At 42.7% G+C, this 20,782-nt stretch overlaps 2 protein-coding genes across 3 annotated transcripts in view; one reads left to right on the top strand and one right to left on the bottom strand.

Moving 5' to 3' along the window:
• Positions 1-8,561: 8,561 nt before the first annotated feature.
• Positions 8,562-13,574, bottom strand: LOC134216041 (gametocyte-specific factor 1 homolog). Its single transcript, XM_062695071.1, has 4 exons — positions 13,376-13,574; positions 13,122-13,305; positions 9,165-9,323; positions 8,562-8,939 (listed from the first exon to the last, which is right to left on the bottom strand). Exons 1-4 carry the CDS (start codon positions 13,393-13,395, stop codon positions 8,772-8,774), a joined length of 531 nt encoding a protein of 176 aa, XP_062551055.1. The 5' UTR covers positions 13,396-13,574; the 3' UTR covers positions 8,562-8,771.
• A 1,629-nt stretch (positions 13,575-15,203) lies between these two features.
• The window catches only part of LOC134211930 (tudor domain-containing protein 5-like), a 46,564-nt gene continuing 40,985 nt past the window's right edge, over positions 15,204-20,782 (top strand). The window contains exon 1 of one of the 2 annotated variants that reach the window (XM_062689343.1): positions 15,204-15,451. In XM_062689343.1, the coding sequence (XP_062545327.1) occupies positions 15,432-15,451 (20 nt within the window). In that variant the 5' untranslated portion in view covers positions 15,204-15,431. The remainder of the gene's footprint in view (positions 15,452-20,782) is intronic. The other variant, XM_062689342.1, reaches the window with a different exon arrangement.

The following is a 20,782-nucleotide window of genomic DNA, read 5'->3' as shown; positions in this document are numbered from 1 at the left end:
CTGCCCTTCGTATTACTCCCTCCAAAGCGATGTTGAATAACAGACACGAAAGACCATCACCTTGCCGTAACCCTCTCGAGTCTGAAGGGACTCGAGAATGCCGCTGAAACTCGAACTACGCAATCACCTGATTCATCGTCGATCAACCGTATCAGTTTATCCGGAAATTCGTTTTCGTGCATTTGCTGCCATAGCTGCTGGTCCCGATCGATTGTATCATATGCGGCTTTGAAGTCGATAAATAGATGATGTGTGGACACGTTGTATTCACGGCATTTCTGCAATACCTGACGTACGGCGAACACCTAATTTTGGGTAGAGGGTTGTAACCTCGTCTGTTCCCTAAAATATAGGTTTTGACCCGTAGTGGGTGGCTGAATATGAAAATAACAATCTAAGGAGAAAAAATATGAACAATCGGTAAAGGACACGCCAATGTTAAAGGAAACTCGATAGGGGAGGACGGGGCAAATTTATTACTGGACATATTTTTAACGAAACATAAGATACCTAATAAAAAAAAACATAGCGGTGATGGGCACCAGGATTTCGTTTTTTTTGAGTGACTTTTGGTATGAAAAAAAAGTATTTTGGCCATAACCTCTGAGCCCATAGTCCAATCCGGCCAATTTTCGACGGGAAACAATGGGACAGGATTCTGCATCGAATGCAAGTTGTTGCGAGCAAATCGGCTTAGGGTAAGTGCCTAAAAAAAGTTAGATTTTTTTCTGTAAACAAATGTATTTTGGCCATAACTTTGAAACCCATAGTCCGATCTGTCCAATTTTCAATACTAAACAATAGGACAAGATTCTGCGTAGAATGAAGCCTGTTGCAAAAAAAGAAAAAACCCATTTTAATTCACCGAGTAGTGGATGCTGCCTTTCTTGCATTTACTTGAGACACCAACCTTATGTGGGGCTTGAAGGGTTCGATAAACCGTTTCCTTAATAATTGTAATGAAATTCAATAGTGATCAACAAGGCTTTGTCCACTATCGAAAAAAAAACTTGTTGCGATTTAAGATTACTATATAAAAGTTGTCTAAAGTTTTTCTTAGCTTTTGTACACATACACACATACATGCACACGGACAGACTGGTCAAGAATAAGAGGAAACCGAAGACGTCAAGGGCCGAAAAGAAGGCCCAGGCGAATGAGGGTAGCAGAAAGTCTAGGGTAGGCGCCAATCGCTCCAGGGGCGATGCCCTAGTCATCAAAACGGACGAGGCTAAGTACTCGGACGTCTTGAAGGCGATGAGGAGTGATGTCAAGCTCGGTGAACTCGGCGCCGACGTACGTCGAATAAGACGTACCCGGACGGGCGAGATGATCCTCGAGCTAAAGCGGGGCGTCTCGCAAAAGGGCGCCGCCTACAAGAAGTTGGCGGAGGAAGTCCTAGGCGAGACGGTCAAGGTGAGGGCACTCACGACGGAGGTGAATCTAAGGGTTAAAGACCTGGACGAGATCACCGAAGTCGAAGAGCTCGTCACGGCACTGCGGCGACAGTGTGAAGTGGAGGCGTCCACCGCAGCCGTTCGGCTACGGAAAGGTCCAGCAGGGACACAGGTAGTTTGGTTCGGCTACCTGTAGCTGACGCCTCCAAGGTAGTCAAGTTAGGGAGCGTCAAGGTGGGGTGGTCGGTATGCCCTGTGGGCATATACGAGCAACCCGAAGTTTGCTTCAAGTGCCTGGAACCGGGGCACAAGCAATGGGACTGCAAAGGCCCTGACAGAAGCAAGCTCTGTCGACGCTGCGGATTGGAGGGACATAAGGCACAATGCTGCACGAACCCTCCCAACTGCTTGATCTGTTCCAGCAAAGCTGCAAACAGCAAGCACCCCATGGGGGGTTCGAAGTGCCCGGCGTTCAAGCGTGTTGCAAAATCACAGTGCAGGTAACGCAGCTAAACCTGAACCACTGTGATGGATGCAGCCCAGCAACTGCTGTGTCAGACAGTTGCTGAATGGGGGACGGATATCGCCATCATAGCAGATCCTTACCGGGTACCCGCCAGGAACGGTAATTGGGTCACCGATGGGTCTCAAATGGCGGCGATATGGACAACGGGGAAATACCCAGTTCAAGAGTTGGTGTCTTCGACACACGAGGGCTTCGTCATTGCCAAAATCAACGGCGTCTTCTTCTGCAGCTGCTATGCGCCTCCTCGATGGTCGATCGAGCAGTTCGGTCGAATGCTAGATTGTTTGACGGCTAACTTGATGGGGCGTAGGCCGGTGGTGATAGCGGGGGACTTCAACGCTTGGGCCGTGGAATGGGGAAGCCGATCCACGAATCAACGGGGCAGATCCTGCTGGAATCACTGGCCATGTTGGATGTGGACTTGGCTAATGTCGGTACCAAAAATACCTACAGCTGGAACGGTGCCGAGTCGATTATCGACGTTACGTTCTGGAGCCCTGGCCAAACGAGTAGTTCGAACTGGAGGGTAGATGATGGCTACACTCACAGCGACCACCTGGCGGTTCGCTACAGTATCGACTATACGACCAGCATTCAGCGGACGGAAGAAGGGGCGAGGCCTAGTCCTCGTATGTGGAAGACATCATACTTCGACGACGAGGTGTTTAAGGAAGCGCTCCGCCGCGAGCACAATACTCTCGGTCTGAGTGGCGAGCAGCTGGTAACAGTACTCTCGCGTGCATGTGATGCCACCATGCCTAGGAAAGTCCACCCTAGGAATGGGAGACCACCGGCTTACTGGTGGACTCAAGCAATTGCGAACCTGCGCCGCGCCTGCCTACGGGCAAGGAGGCGGATGCAGCGAGCACGCACAGAAGAGGAGCGTGTTGAACGACGGGTGGCGTTCGTGGCTGCTAGAGCCGCTCTGAAGACTGAGATTAGATCAAGCAAAAAAACCTGCTTCGGGGGCCTGTGTCAAAGTGCCAACGCGAATCCATGGGGTGACGCCTATAGGGTCGTAATGGCCAAGACACGTGGGGCGATGGCCCCTACAGAGCGGTCTCCAGAGATGCTGGAGAGGATCATCGCGGGGCTCTTCCCACGTCACGACCCAAGCCCCTGGCCTCCCTTCGTGGAGCTGCCAGGAACCAGGGTGGCCGACGAGGGAAGAGTAACTGTGGCGGAACTTGCGGGGATTGCACAGTTCCTTAGTGTAGGTAAGGCGCCAGGACCGGATGGTATTCCGAACCTGGCCATTAAAGCGGCCATTGCCGAGGCTCCCGAGATGTTCAGATCTGTCATGCAGAGATGCCTGGACGAGGGAGTCTTCCCTGAAGCATGGAAAAGGCAGAGCTTGGTCCTATTGCCAAAGGCGGGAAAACCACCGGGGGATCCGTCGGCATATAGACTAATATGCCTGCTTGATACGGCGGGGAAAGTGCTTGAGAAGATCATCCTCAACAGGTTGTTGATACGCACGGAAGGTGCGGATGATCTATCGAGTAACCAGTTTGGCTTCCGAAAGCGTAAGTCGACCGTAGACGCTATCTTGTCGGTTACCAAATCCGCGGAGATAGCTATCCAGCGTAAGAGGAGGGGAGTTCGCTATTGTGCAGTAGTGACTCTCGACGTGAGGAATGCTTTCAATAGTGCCAGTTGGGCAGCTATTGCAGATGCGCTCCTGCGTCTTGGAATTCCCGAGTACCTGTACAAGATTCTCGGAAGCTACTTCCAGAATCGAGTACTGGTATACGACACGGAGGCGGGGCGGAAGTGCGTTGACATAACCTCAGGGGTTCCACAAGGTTCCATACTGGGTCCGGTGTTATGGAACGTCATGTACGACGGTGTCTTGAAGTTGAAGTTCCCGGTGGGCGTGGTAATCGTCGGCTTCGCTGACGATATTACGCTGGAGGTCTACGGCGAATCGATCGAAGAGGTGGAGTTGACTGCAGCCCACTCGATCGCAATTGTGGAGGAGTGGATGAGTTCCAGGAAGTTAGAACTGGCTCACCACAAGACTGAGGTGGTTGTTGTTAACAACCGAAAGTCGGAGCAGCAAGCGGTGATAAGGGCAGGCAACTGCACGATCACCTCTGAACGCTCAATCAAACTCTTGGGGTAATAATCGACGATAAGCTCACCTTTGGTAGCCACGTCAATTACGCCTGCAAGCGTGCCTCCACAGCTATAGTGGCATTGTCCCGGATGATGTCCAATAGCTCTGCGGTTTATGCCAGCAAGCGCAAGCTTCTGGCTAGCGTTGCTCTGTCCATACTGAGGTATGGGGGCCAGCACGGCACGGCCCTGCGTATTAACTGCTACAGAACGAAGTTAGAAAGTACGTATAGGCTCATGTGCCTAAGAGTTGCGAGCGCGTACCGTACCGTGTCGCACGATGCACTCTGCGTCATCACCGGTATGATGCCTATTGACATCGTTATCGATGAAGACATAGAGTGCTTTGAAATGCGCGGCACGAGAGGCATCCGCAGGACTGTCAGGTTGGCCTCAATAGTCAAATGGCAGCGTGCGTGGGACAGTTCCACTAGGGGTAGATGGACACATAGGTTGATACCGGAGATAGGTACGTGGGTCAAGAGGCGCCATGGGGAAATCACTTTCCACCTGACCCAGGTCCTTACAGGCCATGGTTGCTTCAGACAGTACCTACACCGGTTCGGACACTCGGCCTCGCCCGAGTGTCCGGTGTGCGTTGGTTTAGAGGAAACGGCGGAACACGTGTTGTTCGTGTGCCCGAGTTTTCGCACAATGCGTGACCACATGCTTGCCACATGTGGTCTGGACACTACCCCGGACAACCTAGTTCGGAGGATGTGTAAAGATGAAGTTGGCTGGAACGCCGTTTTATCGGCTATCGTCCAAATCGTCTCGGAGCTACACAGAAGGTGGCGCGTGGACTCGAGGATGGCTAGTTCAGGCGCAAATAAGAGGTGGTCCAAGGGATCGGAGTCGGCTTCATGGGTCATACCGGTGGTCATGCTCTGTGGTCGAACTCGATCCTTTTATCGAACAAGTGGCCGCGCGAAGAACAACATGGTATCGTCGCTTTCGCGGCGTCGGTCAACCGGGCGGGTTCCGAGCCCGAGGACGGAAAGGGGTCCTCGTCAAGGCTGGGGCAGGCGTAGGCACAGCGTCGGCAAGTCTCTCTGTGTGCTGGCGAATAGGCCCTATCGCAGAAAGGTCAATTTGGGGTGCACGCGGCATCATCATTCTTGATACCAGTCGTGCAGAGGGAAGCAGGCGCGAAGTCGACCCTGCCCACCTTCCGAGGACATAGGGCGTGGTAAGGCCACCTGGAAAGCCGGCAATGCGCTGGCACGATACCATGGTGTTTTTCTAAAAAACGAGTCACGATGTTCGATGCTGCAAGGACACGCAGCTAACCTCGAGGGCAAGGATGTTATCGATCATTTAATAATCTGCGTTCGATCATTTAGTAGTTTGTCAATAACTCATTCCAGAGGCCTAATTTTAAAATGTATTGTATGGTGGACTTTTAGTGCAGAGGTTTTTCTACAACTCTCCTTAACAGGTCGATGTTCGAATTCCACTATTAAAGAAGTTACGGTGCTAGTTGCAATACTTATACTAAATGATAACAAAATATCCAATCATTTAGTCTAAGTTACTGCTACTAGCGTTATATCTCCGTTACTAGCGAAATTCAAACAACGAACTGTTGGGCAGACTTGTAGATAAACCTTTGCACTAGAAGTCCACCATACAACACATTTTGAAATTTAGCCTCTGGAATGAGTTATTGGCAAACTACTAAATGATCGAAGGCAGATTACTAAATGATCGATAACATCCTTGCTCGAGGGTGCGTTATGCACTGGCCCCCCTTTGAAGCATTACTTTCTGGTTGTACCGAAGGGACGATGGGCTTGGCGGCAATGGAAACGGTTTAGCTGGTCGGGGATGCAGTCCTGCCTCCCTCATTGGAGGTGGCCCCTAACCCAGCACTTCCTGGTCAACCCAGGATGTCTGTTGAGCAGATTCCCCCTCCATTGTTTAGGAAGAAAAAAAAAACACGGACAGACAGGGGCTGCGAAATGGTTAGTTGACATCTGGGAAGGAGCGACCTGCACAGCTCTAGTCCTCACAAGTTCCAATCTCACGCCAATCTACCCCGAACAAGGGGTTTAGGAGCCTATGTCATACGAAACATTGTTTTGTGTAAGAAGCTCGCAAGATGGTGGTAGAGGAGCTGAGCGATAGATTTCTCAGAAAAATGTTCATGCTGTTACGTCTGTTTGTCTGTGGTCACACTGACTCTGCACTTTCCACGAGTTCATGCGAAATTTGTTGGAATTTTAGGGTTAGGTTCGAAGAGCACAGGTTCGTCTGGGTTAACGAGCTACTTATGTGACAGATAGAAGAAAGTAACTGATAGAATTTCTAGGAAACGAGCATTTTTGTTCATTTTCAATTCTAGCAGTTTCTACTAGAAGAGTCAAGTTGAAGGTATAGTATAGAAATGGTATGGAAGTCCATTACCAGTTCTAGCGATTGCTAGAACATGAGAAATATAGAGAAAGATACAAAGTAGGAGAATGGAACGGGCCTGGGATTGAACCCACGACCTCCTGCTTATGAGCCAGAAGCAAAAGTCATATGACTACCAAGCCCGCTCGAAATGAGCGAAACGATGCTGTTCTGTCCAAAAAACTCTAGCCGTGATGATTTTTTGCAAAACCGCAAGCGAGTTTGCCCCAATGATTGAGATTTTAGTATGATTCTACCAACAATCGAATTGAGCGTTGGATTTTTTTCAGAAATGTGTTCAAGCTGTTTCGTCTGTTTGTATGTGTCTCCTGGAATCATAAAATGTACGTAGGTACCCATATCAATAGCAATAAAAAACAAAACGTAGATGCAAACTAGCGCTTTAATGTTGCATAAAGGAGAAGTAGAAAAATGATAAAAGCACACGAAGATGTTTTTAAAACACTCTTCTCAAAAATTCTAAAAGCAATTTAATTAAAAACTATAAGCAGTACGGGGTTGACCTTTTCTTATACTGTGTATAAAGTGTAATATCACAAAATAAAATTTCGAGTACCGTGAAGTACCCTAATTTCGCGCACTTAAGATCTGACAAAGTTAAAACGTTCATTAAAAAACATGTAGTGGCCATTTGGAAACATTTGCTACTGCATCACGTAGTAGAAGGATTCTAGGTTCTCAAAAAAATGTTACTTGCAAATTTTGCTGCTATTTAAAAAAAATTGGAGTATGAATCCGAGACCGTTGTATGCTCCTTATTTCGCGCAAGAAAATAGGATAGTTCCTAATTTCGCACAAAAGTGTTCCTAACTTCGCTCATGTTTGGAATTGAATATTGTTATTGGTTTGATGAAATATAAACAATTAACCAATAGAAGCAAGCATCCATTGTTCAAAATATGAAAATAACGGTATCAGACAGCCGTCAGTGACCCATTCTTTAGTCGAAATGGTATGTGCCTATATTTCGACCCTGGAGCTTTGCTTAGATTTTACTTTATGCATTTTAGTTGACACAAGTCATAATTCCTAAAATATCGTTTGCTTCTGAAATATAAACCATATTTTAAGAAAAAAGGCATTAGATGAGCAATGTTTAGCTGGTGTATGAAAAAGTTTAAATTTTCGAGACGTCATGAAAGAAAGTCTTAAATTCCGCTATCTCTTACATAGGACATCTTCAAATATGTGTTTTATTCAAGACATCTTCAATATTATATACATTATCGAAAAAGCTGCTGTAGTTTTATCTTAAGTTTAGCATCATTTTACACATCGCACATTTTAGCATCATTTTACACATCGGATTTGGTAGCTATTGCTATTGCGATGTCGGTGGTTATCCGCCTGAAAATTAGATAAAAAGCGTATGGGAATGAACTTTTCGGGTTCTATTCAGTGTAAAACTGTCCTGTGTATTATATTGCTTTTGTTTCATTAGAATGTTGCAAATGAAACTACGCAACAACAATAAACGAAATTAGGCACCATAATTACTCTCATATTTTGTACAATAAAATCATTTGTTTACTTGGGTCATGTTCTTCGTCGCTGTGCTAAGCACAAGCAAATATGGCGGTCGATGGGAGGTTCAAATTGAAATAATTTTATTTGGTGTACTAAACCAAGTTTGTTTTTCAATTTTTTTCGTGAAAAACATTCAACAACAATGATATTTTGTAATCCTCCAGATTTTTCAATTTTGACTGGTACCTAAAAATAAAAAAAAATAAATGATTTTATAATGCGCAAAGTTAGGGCGCGCGCGAAATTAGGGCACATCACGGTATAAATATTGTGTTTATTATACAGATACAGTAATCCACCCCGTACTGCTTACTATTTTTAATTAAATTGCTTTTAGAATTTTTGAAAAAAGGTTTCCCGTGGAGATTTTTTCTAATATCATCTTTCAGCTTCTTCTTCATGCAACATCAAAGCGCTGATCAAGCCAAAATTGTCCATCAGAAGCCGCAATAAAAAAATCAAAATTATCATTGAAGTCATGGTTGATAGTAGATTCTTTAGTTCTACGTCTGTCTGCGGTCTAAAAATTATAAACGGTATACAACAGATAACAGATGTAACTTTAAGAGACCAACCTCTACAAAGAATATCTTTAACGAATTTATTGATATTAATCCTTTATACTGAGCAAAGCATCAATCATGTTTCAAAAAACGTGATCAACAATCAACTGATGATGAAGTGAATTCTATGACTTTCCCTGAAAAAAAGTAATGTTGCTCCCCATCTATAGATGAATGGTTGTAACGGACCATATCTCTAGGGAGGATTCTCGTCGGATCAATTAATTATTTTTGCTCAGTTTTCACTTCGTAGCGACGCTTGAGATCGGCCAGACGTTGGCGTTCGGATTCCTTGAATGCTTTTTTCTGCGATGGCGCCATTCCGGTACACTTCCGAATAACATTTGAGCGGGCCGCATAAGCATGGGGATTATAAGCCCGAACCATCGGACCCTGCGTGAAGAAAGAAATGAAAATAGATTAATATTTCACAATACATTACCGAGGAACAATACACTGATTCAAAAGATAAACCTTACAAGATAGTAGATTAGGAAACCCGAAACAGACATGTAATAAATCCGGAAAAATATACGAAACATTACATGGATTCTATAAGAACTATCGAGTAAGACTTGCTTTTGCTTCGTTTTATTTTATACCGTATAAAAATCTTACCTCATCCCACAGTTCTTCCAAGGGGTTTCCCATAATTTTATTATCCAACGATTCGTCGACCGATGATGCCACCTCTGGAACGATGGTTGCTGCCGATGTTGCTACACAGAACTTGTAACGATCGAACGATTCGCGATCAACGCAATTTTCAACGTGAATCTAAAACCAAGATAAGAGACGAACTGTGTTCAAGATCTTGAAGACTAAATGTACCGGGGAAGCACCATATTTGGCACAGGTCCAAACTTGGCGCACTTTCATATCAAATGATTCATAAAACTTATTTTCTCAAAAATATATCAACGAATCAAGCTAGATGGCTTTATTTGCTCTTCTTCTTTGCATGGCATAAAAATCATATTATTGATGGAGAATCAACGTATCCGAATAAAATATATGGAGCTCATACTCAAATTTTCATATATTTTAAAATTATATCCTAACGTTTTAACTTCAATCTAACAATTATAATAAATATATCCTAACGTTTCAACTTCAATCTAACAATTAAAAAAAAAATACGCATTTGTAGGGTTTCAGTTAGAAACAGACCAGAAAATGTTATGCGTATTTCAAACTAGAACAACTTTTCGCAAAACAAAATACATAGTGATTATTAGAAAGCTATTACTAAAGGTCACTCCTTACGGAATCCAAGTTTCAAAATGCTCGCGTTTTCGGGGGCACACCACTCGATACGGAAGCAAGGATGGTAACGATCATTCAGTAATTTGCGTTCGATCATTTAGTAGTTTGTCAATAACACATTCCAGAAGCTGAATTTCAAATTATGTTGTACTTCTAGTGCGAAGGTTTTTCTACAACTCTGCCTAATGGTTCGATGTTTGAATTCCACTAGTAACGGAGCTATAGCTATAGTTTCAATAACTTAGACTAAATGATAACAAAATTCCAATCATTTAGTTTAAGTTACTGCAACTAGCACTCAACTCCGTTATTAGTTGATAACTAATAACGAACCATTAGGCAAAGTTGTAGAAAAACCTTCGCAATAGAAGTCCACCATACAAAATATTTTGAAATTCAGCTTCTGGAATTTGTTATTGACAAACTACTAAATGATCGAACGCAAATTACTGAATGATCATTAACATAACTCTACCACAGACCAGGTGTTCGCCATACGTCAGGTATTGCAGAAATGCCGCGAATACAACGTGCCCACACATCATCTATTTATCGACTTCAAAGCCGCATATGATACAATCGATCGGGACCAGCTATGGCAGCTAATGCACGAAAACGGATTTCCGGATAAACTGATACGGTTGATCAAGGCGACGATGGATCGGGTGATGTGCGTAGTTCGAGTTTCAGGGACATTCTCGAGTCCCTTCGAAACCCGTAGAGGGTTACGGCAAGGTGATGGTCTTTCGTGTCTGTTATTCAACATCGCTTTGGAGGGAGTAATACGAAGGGCAGGGATTGACACGAGTGGTACGATTTTCACGAAGTCCGTCCAGTTATTTGGTTTCGCCGACGACATTGATATCATGGTACGTAACTTTGAGAGGATGGAGGAAGCCTACATCAGACTGAAAAGCGAAGCTAAACGGATTGGACTAGTCATCAACACGTTGAAGACGAAGTACATGATAGGAAGAGGCTCAAGAGAGGTCAATGTAAGTCACCCACCACCAGTTTCCATCGGTGGTGACGAAATCGAGGTGGTAGAAGAATTCTTGTACTCAGGCTCACTGGTGACCGCCGATAACGATACCAGCAGAGAGAGACGCATAGTGGCTGGAAATCGTACGTACTTTGGACTCCGCAAGATGGTCGGATCGAATAGAGTTCGCCGCCGTACCAAACTGACTATCTACAAAACGCTTATAAGACCGGTAGTTCTCTACGGACACGAGACCTGGACGATGCTCATGGAGGACCAACGCGCACTGGGAGTTTTCGAAAGGAAAGTGTTGCGTACCATCTATGGTGGGTTGCAGATGGCGGACGGTACGTGGAGGAGGCGAATGAACCACGAGTTGCATCAGCTGTTGGGAGAACCATCCATCGTTCACACCGCGAAAATCGGACGACTGCTGTGGCCAGTAGCCAGAATGTCGGACAGTAATCCGGTGAAAATGGTTCTCGACAACGATCCGACGGGAACAAGAAGGCGAGGTGCACAGCGGGCAAGATGGATCGATCAGGTGGAGGACGACTTGCGGACCCTCCGCAGACTGCGTGGTTGGCGAAGTGCAGCCATGAACCGAGCTGAATGGAGAAGTCTTTTATGTGCAGCACAGGCCACTCCGGCCTTAGTCTGATGATAAATAAAATAAGTGAATTGAACGTGTACATAGGGTGGTTCAAAAAATCGATTTTGCTCCACAGTGCTCATCTGAATCTCAACCATGTTGTGAGTGTCCTCTGGAAATTTGAGCTCATTTGGATTAAAACTGATTTAGCACAAGCCGTTTCAAGTTTGCATGCAAATTAGTATGGGGAAATTTATTTTTTCATTATACTGTTAATGACGTTTCCCCATTAAGCGCAGGTTAAAAGAAACCTACATGGCTAAAAGGGATACTCAACAGCTTTCACCCAACGAAAACCGCATGTTGATTAATCTTCCCAATATTTAGTAATCGATTTTAAGACAGGTTGCGAATCTTTAGTCATGATCGTTAAACTTCTTTGAGGGCATCACTGAAATGTGCAGTGCAACATAAGCTGTGAACCATTCCACCGATTTGTTTAACTTTTAGTTAAAATTTGACAGTTCGATGGTTATTTCGCCGTGGTTAAAAATAACCCTGCTCCGGAGCATGGCTAGATCTGACAGTTCGATAGTTCGACATTGTTGTTTCAAAAGGGCGAAAGTCGCAAACGTAAACATTGACTTCTTCCGCTGATTTCAGGAAGATTAGAGACTTCTGGCGGTATTTTCCACTTCCGTCCGATAGAAGGCGCGGAGCGCCACCAGTTCCAAGTGGTTGTTAACTGGGAGCGGTCCTAGTTGTTGAGGAATTTGCAGGAAAAGGCATTGTTTACGTTTGCGACATTGGCCCTTATGAAACAACCGTGTCGAGTTAAACTTTGCTCGCGAGAAAATTGGCGCCAAATCCATTTCGTTTCGAATAACTATCAATCTGTCAAAACTCAAATGGGTCGGCTTCAGAGTAAAATTTTAACCACGATGGGAAAATAGCCATCGGAGTGTCAAATTTTAACTAAAAGTTAAACGAATCGGTGGAATGGTTCACAGCCATAGTAGCCTGAATTTGTGTATGCTATCTTTCGCGCCACGAGCAGCAATGTTGCCTGTTGATGAGTTATGCAATTAGCTTCAGAAAACCACGGTATAGATTAAATTCGATTACTAATTATTGGAACGATTAATTGAGATGCGGTTTTCACTAAGTGAAAGCTGTTGAATATTCCTTTTAGCTATGTAGGTTTTCTTTTAACATGCGCCTGATGGGGAAGCGTCATTACCAGTATAATGAAAAAATAAATTTCCCCATACTAATTTGCATGCAAACTTGAAACGGCTTGTGCTAAATCAGTTTTAATCCAAATTAGCGCAAATTTTCCGAGGACACTCAGAACATGGTAAAGAATCAGATGAGCACTGTGGAACAAAATCAATTTTTTGAACCACCCTGTACACACATTCATTCAATTTCAATTCACTTGATTGAAAAGAAAGTTAAACAAGTTCAACTTATGTGAGTTAAAAATTTGAACTTCGAACTCAAAGTTGAGTGCTTTAATTTTTTTTAGGTATACTTTATTTTTCCAGTGTAAATTAAATTTTGCTTGTTAAATTTTTACCTAAAACTAAATGACGACTGTTGTCTGTCTGTGAAATTATATTTTATTTCGGCAGGATCGTTTTGCCCTACATTCAGGAACAATATTTTCATTTCATCACCCCGTAGAAAGGTCACGCTTTACACAAAATGGCTCTTGCCAGGAATCAACACTTACCGGGAGCTCCTTTTCCGGAATGTCGTGGGTTTCGTTAAACGGACATTTCACGTACTTCAGATCCTTGTAATTTTTGCGGCACTTGGTCAAGTGTGTTTGCATTCGGAACTGCATAATCTGGTGCGCCCGATTGTACGGACATTCCACCAAATTTTCGTACCCTTTGAGAGCCGAGGAGCTTTGGCTAGACGACGGAAGAGATAAGGTTAGGTTTTTAAGATTTTCATAACGGTAAATACTAAATATAAGCTTACCTGAACAGTTGTGCGTTCATCTTGATATTTTCGGGTATATTTAAGGAATACTTAGTATCAACACCGAATTTACAGAGGCTTGCTTTTGCAGGAAATTAATCAACCGCAAAAATGATAGAAGCTGAAAAAAGTAATCAATCGATTGTCAAGGCATCAGAACAGAAGGCAAGAAACCGCAACGCAACGCCCGTCGCGTTCGGGTTCGGATGAACTGCACGAACCGCAGCGACGTGTGCTTGCAGGGTTGTATAGCACAAAGAGACCATCAAATCTCGGGTACATTTTTAAATAGACGAATTTATTATCATTTTGAACAAGCTGTGAAAATCGGCTTGGAAGTTTCCATATTTTATTTGTATTCCTAATTATTTAACCCTTAAATGCGATTTTTTTAAAAACAAAAACCGAAAATACGTTTAATGTTAATGATTTTAATGTTTGTGTACGTTAAAAATATTTTCCGCGTTTTCTAAACCAGAATAATCCACCTAGCAGTGATGATGATGCCTTTCTCGTGTATGATAAAATATATTTAAAAAATCATTTTGCATGTTTTTGCATTGATTAAAATGCATTGCCACCATTTTTGAAAAAAAAAATCGGCTTTAATTTTTTTCCAAGGGAAAAAACAATGATTTTCTAATAATTCAGAAATGCAATGTCCGACCGGGCCAGTTTTCAATAGCAAACAATTGGACCCCATTCCCCGTCGAATGCAACTTGTAAGTCGAGTAAATCGGAAAATGCTAAGTTCCAAAAAGTGCGTCTATAAAATTTGTACACACACACATACACACAAACACGCATACAGACATCACCTCAGTTCGTCGAGCTGAATCGATCGGTATATAACACTATATGGGTTTCCGGTCCTTCTGTTAAAACTTCTTTTTTGGAGCAATCATATAGTCACGTGCATGAAAGCTAACGGGATATTGTACGTTGCTTGCTCGGTTGGACACGGTCTGTTATGGAACGTACACACGGTCAAGCAGTTTGACCAACATTGACTCCACCTCTCGTTTATTCAAACATCCATCAAGTTTTACCAACAGCGGCACGAACAATCAATTTATTCGACCAACAATATCACACACGAACGACCGAAGCGACAACTTGAGCACCAACCATCAAAAAATATATGGGGGTTTGTACAACTTCACTACAAACGCTCAAACATGTGCGGCGAACCTTGACTCCACCCCCGACAACTCAAACCAAAATCAAACCGTTTTAATTTTTTCCAACCGAGCCGCCAACTGTCAAATGGTTGTTCGAACAACTTCACACACGCTCAAACAAAGCAGCAACCGAAGCGTTTTCTTGGGGGTGGAGTCAATGTTGGTCGAACTGCTTGACTGGTGTGTACGTAGCATTAGAGCTACGTGCTGCGGATAGAGCCGCTTTTCTGCGCTCAAGCGAGTAGAGGGATATTTTGAAATTACTCCCGCAAACAAAATTATTTTGCAGTTACTTGCCTGTCAAATATTTCCCGCTCTTCGAATTTCTCTTTCCATGCTGCATGAGGGCGTACAAATGCGCTAGACTCTACATGACTTTACGATTGCTTACATACATTCATGCTCCAATCAGCTGCTGAATCTCATGAAACTTCGTAACGAGTGCTTTTTAGTTGCATTCCTACTAATTTTCCATTCGAAATATAATGTGAAAATGTTTATTACAAAGAATCCAAAAATCAAACAAAGTTTATTTTTATTTCTGCCCTAAATAATAACAATACTTCTTAATATTATATCAGAAACGAACATAACCACAATCTACAATGTTTGGCTCCGGCACAATAGAAATTTTTGGCTTCAGTTTGACAACCAAATCGATTCTATTCGCACCACCCAGGTTAGAGTATAGCCGTTCCACCAAGTGTTCGTTAAAGTAGTCGCTAGACTATTCGCTGTTGGTTTAAGCGAGGCAAAGTATACTTTATATACGTTTATAAACGGTAAAAAAAATCAACCAGCAATCTGAGTGAAAGAGCGAAGATTTGTTTATCAGTGACCACGTGCTTTTTCCATTTGAATTTCTGGCGGAATAAATGAGCACGCGTTACAGGAGGTAAGGGGTAGTTTAGTTATAACGATTTCAACCAATAACTCAAAATTGGATAATTATGCTGCACATTGCAGTAACTGTAATGCCTAAGGGTCTGTTCACAAATTACGTAACGCTTTTGGGGGGAGGGGGGAGGTCCAACTTGCGTTATACTTTGTTACATTAAAAGGTGGGGGAGGGGTGGGTACTACCAAATGTTACGCATAACGCAAATAAAAATTTATTTGAATGTCTTTTTTTTAAATCACTGATTGAAGTAATTGCTGTTTATCGTTATCGAACATTAGTCATTATCGAAATCAAGCATGCTGACATAGCGGGACTGATATGCGTAAAAATACCAAGCGAATATTGTATTTCTCGACACCATAGTTCCGCTAAACTGTGTAAATGGTTATGATCGCAAATTCTATTTTCGTTTCTACTAGCTGCATTCTTAAAATCCTTGATTTTTGATCATGTGCCGTCCCTAACAGTGTTTAAAAAATACCAAAACCCAAATGCTTCAGCGAAGAAAAAAAATCTGCCTTTAAAAATTTCACAGTTACGCGTTACATGGGGGAGGGAGGGGTACCAAAAATGTTACTTTTTGTTACGAGGGGGAGGGAGGAGGTCAAAAATTCGGATTTTTGCGTTACGTAATTTGTGAACAGACCCTAATGTATTCAGCAAACGCCCTGCGAAATGCGGGCGGATTACGGATTACGTCGCTGCACAGAGGAACAAATCCTTATAAAGAGGGTCAAAAGGTCATCTTTCAAAATTATGTATTCTATTTTTTAATATTTTTCTTGCATTATACTGGTAATAAAACATTGTAAATTACTTTGGTTGAGTCAATTTGACGATATTGTGCTTAGGTACCCCAATCTTTGAAGTTGACATGAAAACTGTTTTTTACACCATTGATAATATATCAATATTTATGAAGTATGATATTTTTGCATTATTTTTCTAATTTGTTAATGAATCATTTCAAACTCAATACATCTTCCAAAATAACATAATGAACTATCAATTGCATACACTGTATCACAAATTCATGCAATGTTCACCCTTGGTTTATGGAGTTGAATTTGGGCTTATTTCGAAATTTACTCATTTCTTGGTGTTTTCATGTGGTCAGAAAAAAATTACCATCATTACCCAGCGCTGAAAATCACATGGCTACTATAGATAGTGGAATATATAGATGAGCGAAGATAAATCCTCTGTCTCCAAACGAACTGTCAAACGTGTCTCCAAACGAGCATGACGTCACGATTTCAATGGAAACGTTAAGGGCTGCGACGTCATACGCGCGTGCGCACGGGCAAAAAAATCGACTCAGCCATGCTTTCGCTCATCTATAGATTCTACTATCTATAATGGCTACTAGTTTACATTCTATATTTTCAAACTAAACAAAATTTAGTGTTCGCAGGTTATTTCCGAGGCATTTGAAAATGACGTTAAATAAATGAAAATGTATGTATATGTACTGAATGCTACAACCACAACAATCGTTATGAATGTAGTTTAAAATGATAAAATTTCATCACAGTAAGTATAATAAACCCAGTTGTTCTCATTTTAAACCATATTTGTACTTTTGACCGTCTTTTTTTTCAATTCCATCCCACTGTGCGCTGGCTTAAAAATGAATACCCCAAAGTGCGATCCGAAAGGCTCTTTCACAAATTACGTAACGCTAAATTGGATAATTTGGGACCCCCCACCCTCCTCCTCGTAACACTTTTTGTATGGATGGTTTAATTTTTTGTATGGATCGTAACACTCGGCCTGCTCCTCACTTCCTCCTGTGCTGTCGTCGCTGTCCGGAAGATCTTTTGCTGACGTTGGTTAGGGTTCGTTCACAAATTATGTAACGCTTAATTTTGTGACTTTGGACCCCATCCTCCCTTCGTAACATTTTTGCCTTTCTCGTACAACAACCGAAAGGCTATCATATTCATTTCACTCCAAAATCAAACTTTTTGGGTCTACTACGAAAGGCCGAATCACAAAAGGCCGAATCACGAATGGCCGAAAGCAAAAAAGGCCGAATGCACAAAAGGCCGAAACCGAAAAAGGCCGAATGCACAAAAGGCCGAAAGCACAAAAGGCCGAATCACAAAAGGCCGAAACCACATAAGGCCGAATCACGAAAGGCCGAATAAACTCGGCAGACCAACAAAGTGGACCGGAGCAAGCGCGCGCTCGCTCCGGTCCACTTTGTTGGTCTGCCGAGTTTATTCGGACTTTTTTATTCAAATAGAGTAATTCGCCAAATGTTGAACGGCTAATTTCTTAATATTAATTACTTAATTACTTAATATAGATTATTCGGATTATTTTGTGATTTCTTGCCAAAAGTCAGTTTCTCTTAAATTAGGAAAAAATGAAATACAATTGAGAACACCGCGTTACAGTGAGTTATACAGCTTTTAGTTAAAAATGTTATATTTGGAAAAGTTGATTTTGTTTAGCTTCTGATGTCGCAATTAGATCGTGAGTAGCTTCATGATGCGCACAACTCCTACATTTATGTGAATCGGAGATTCGATTATGTGGTTCTGTGAGCCATGAATCCGGTGGATTTTAACTCGGGCTCTTGCATTAGATTTGGGAATTTGACTTTTCCCAATACTACTGATGATGATAAGTTTACTGCATCAGCACTTTAAAGTGCTAATATTTATATGTATACAGTGTTCAGCTATGTTCATCCTTTTATTACTGCAATAAAGATTGATTTATTATGCAATATATAAGGATTCAAATTGACTCTATAAACACCGCCACTTATTTCAGTTGAAAGATTGAACTTCGACGTTGAACTGACGTTAAATACCTTAACTGAATAAGATTAATTACATCGCTGCTAGTAGCTGCAAAACACGTGGACAAGTTTTTCTTTATGGGGCAGCATAATAAAAGTAAACGTTAATTTTTGAGTATTCCAAGTTATCTTGGTTGGAAGATTGAAACTTTTGTAATGATTCGGCCTTTTGTGTTATTCGGCCTTTTGTATCATTCGGCCTTTCGTGGTTCGGCCTTCTGGGTTTTCGGCCTTTTGTGGTATGCTAGAACATTTTCGGCCTTTTGTGATTCGGCCTTCTGTGGTTCGGCCTTTTGTGATTCGGCCTTGTGTACTGATTCCGTAATTCTTAACCGATTTTCTCGCAACAAGTTGCATTCGACGGGGGACAAACCCTAGTTGATCACTATTGAATTTGATAACGATCGACCGTCGTGTTTAAAAGTTATTAAGAAAATGGAATCGAACTATGTAAGCGCCATATAAGGTTGGTGTCTTGGCTAAATGCGAGAAAGGCAGTGTCACCACTCGGTGAATTAAGTTGGGTTTTTGTATTTATGTAAGGTTTATTTTTTTTAATGAATCGGCCTGACAGGGGGTCAGGGGGATGCAACTCGTGGTTCATTCGCCTCCTTCACGTACCGTCCACCATCTGCACCCCACCATAGATGGTACGCAGCACTTTCCTTTCGAAAACTCCCAGTGTGCGTTGGTCCTTCACGAGCATCGTCCCACCCCCAGGCGAGGTCCCAGGTCTCTTTTCCGTAGAGAACTACTAGCCAGTTCACCACCATCGTGTTTTAACGACTCTCATGGTAGTTGGTCAACACCAGTGACTTTGTTGTTTTTCAGCCGGCCGATCTCCTCCTTGATTTCCTGGAGATCCGGAGCCGTAGACGTATGTTCTGTGCGCGTGGTCCCAGGTTCATTACCACACCGCCACGGTGTTCAGGTACTCTTCGTAGTGCTACCGCCACCTTTAGATACCCTCACGCTCATTTAAACAAGGTTTCCATTTATGTCCTTACACATATCAGGCTGTGGCACGTGGTCCTTACGTGAGCGATTTACTTTTAATAAAACTTTCGCGCGTTTTTTTTTTCCTTGTTGGGTATTTTAATCACTGCGACCATTTGTTAGATCTATTGTGATGCGTGCGTTATTAGCGCGGTAAAGTTGCTCCGTCTCTTCACGTTCTCCAGCTTTCTGCTGTTACTTTTTCTTCCAAAAAATCGAGTTTTGTCTGTTCCGCGCCCGTTCGTATCGTGCTTCGTGTGAGCATTCTCAGCAGCTCAGCGGGTACTGATGAGATCAAAGCCTACCTTTCGCGATCTATTTTTAAAACCAACACTTTCACACTTATTGTTTGGTACAAAGAAAGGTCCTTAGTAGCTTATAAGGGGAAGCAGCTGTCTAGCTTACTGGGGCGTGGAATCAAATCCCACCGAAGGAAGTGGTTACAATCCAATACATTTTTTATCTATATATTTAACATGTGTTGTGTGTGTTATTACAATCTAACTCCCACTGTCTGGCAGTGGCATTATGGATAGAATATTCGTGCAACCATTTTGATTTTATATAATTGCAAGAATCTTAGATCCGGGAGCTAGAAGGTGATAGCTCTATTGTAACTCATATAGCCCATTTCAAGAACGCAAGCATTCCGAAGCTATAGTCGTGTACAATAAGCCCCGCGTGATTATACCCACATATCATAAGGATATCTAGAGTGCATTCACACTTCCAGGATCAAAATTCAATTCTTTGATCCTGGAGCGTATTTAGTAATACATAAAATCAATCAATGGAAATGCATTGGACGAGCTCGGTGGTCTAGTGGCTACCGATTCTGCCTTATAAGCAGGAGGTCGTGGGTTCAATTCCAGGCTCGTCCCTTTCCTACTTCGTATTTCTATCCTAGTTCTTTCTGTGTTTCACGTTCTACCAAAACGATTCCTACTGTTATAACCTACCACACAATCCCAAAACCTCCCGTGGCACCTATAAGAGGTCGTAGAGTTCTCTGCATCTTAAGTAGGTGTCCAACTAGCCATCCTTCCCCCTTCCTCAGAATTCGCAAGGACGTGGCCAGGACAGATCTCCACTATTAGAGGGTGCATTGCTTCCATCTAAAATATAGTGATTAGTCCCAAATCAATATCTGTGGTAACGGATGAAAGTGATGCTACTCTCATACAATAGTCTTGGCTTATACCACCTACGAATTTGTGCATGACAAGGTTCTTTCTTTGCTGCAATTTGGTATCAGCACCATGCTCAGATCAAAATAAATTTTATTCCTGCGTCTACTTCCTGGTAGCCTCCGAACAATTTCTTCCTTGACCGCATCCGTTGAAAACTTTTCACCCTTCTCGCACCACATACTCGAGAATTTTGCTGAACTTTGCAACCATTAACACTGGACAGAGTTTATCCATGTTTCGGGTTTTCAGGCAATTTCACTACAGTTTTCTAATAAAACTAAATGGAAAGATTCACAAAAGAATGGCATTTTTTTTAACCGCTTCGCA

The sequence above is a fragment of the Armigeres subalbatus genome, chromosome 2, assembly GCF_024139115.2.
Source record: "Armigeres subalbatus isolate Guangzhou_Male chromosome 2, GZ_Asu_2, whole genome shotgun sequence".
NCBI lineage: Eukaryota > Metazoa > Arthropoda > Insecta > Diptera > Culicidae > Armigeres > Armigeres subalbatus.
Note: the sequence above shows the minus strand (reverse complement) of the source record. Positions and strands in the feature narration are given on the sequence as shown.

Bases quoted from the DNA above. Each gene is read 5' to 3' on its own strand.
- LOC134216041 (XM_062695071.1), bottom strand. From the start codon at position 13,395: ATGAACGCACAACTGTTCAG. The intron at 9,324-13,121 runs GTAAGTGTTGAT...TCTTGGTTTTAG, and splicing joins TTCCGGAAAAGGAGCTCCCG to ATTCACGTTGAAAATTGCGT. The intron at 8,940-9,164 runs GTAAGATTTTTA...TTCTTCACGCAG, and splicing joins TGGAAGAACTGTGGGATGAG to GGTCCGATGGTTCGGGCTTA.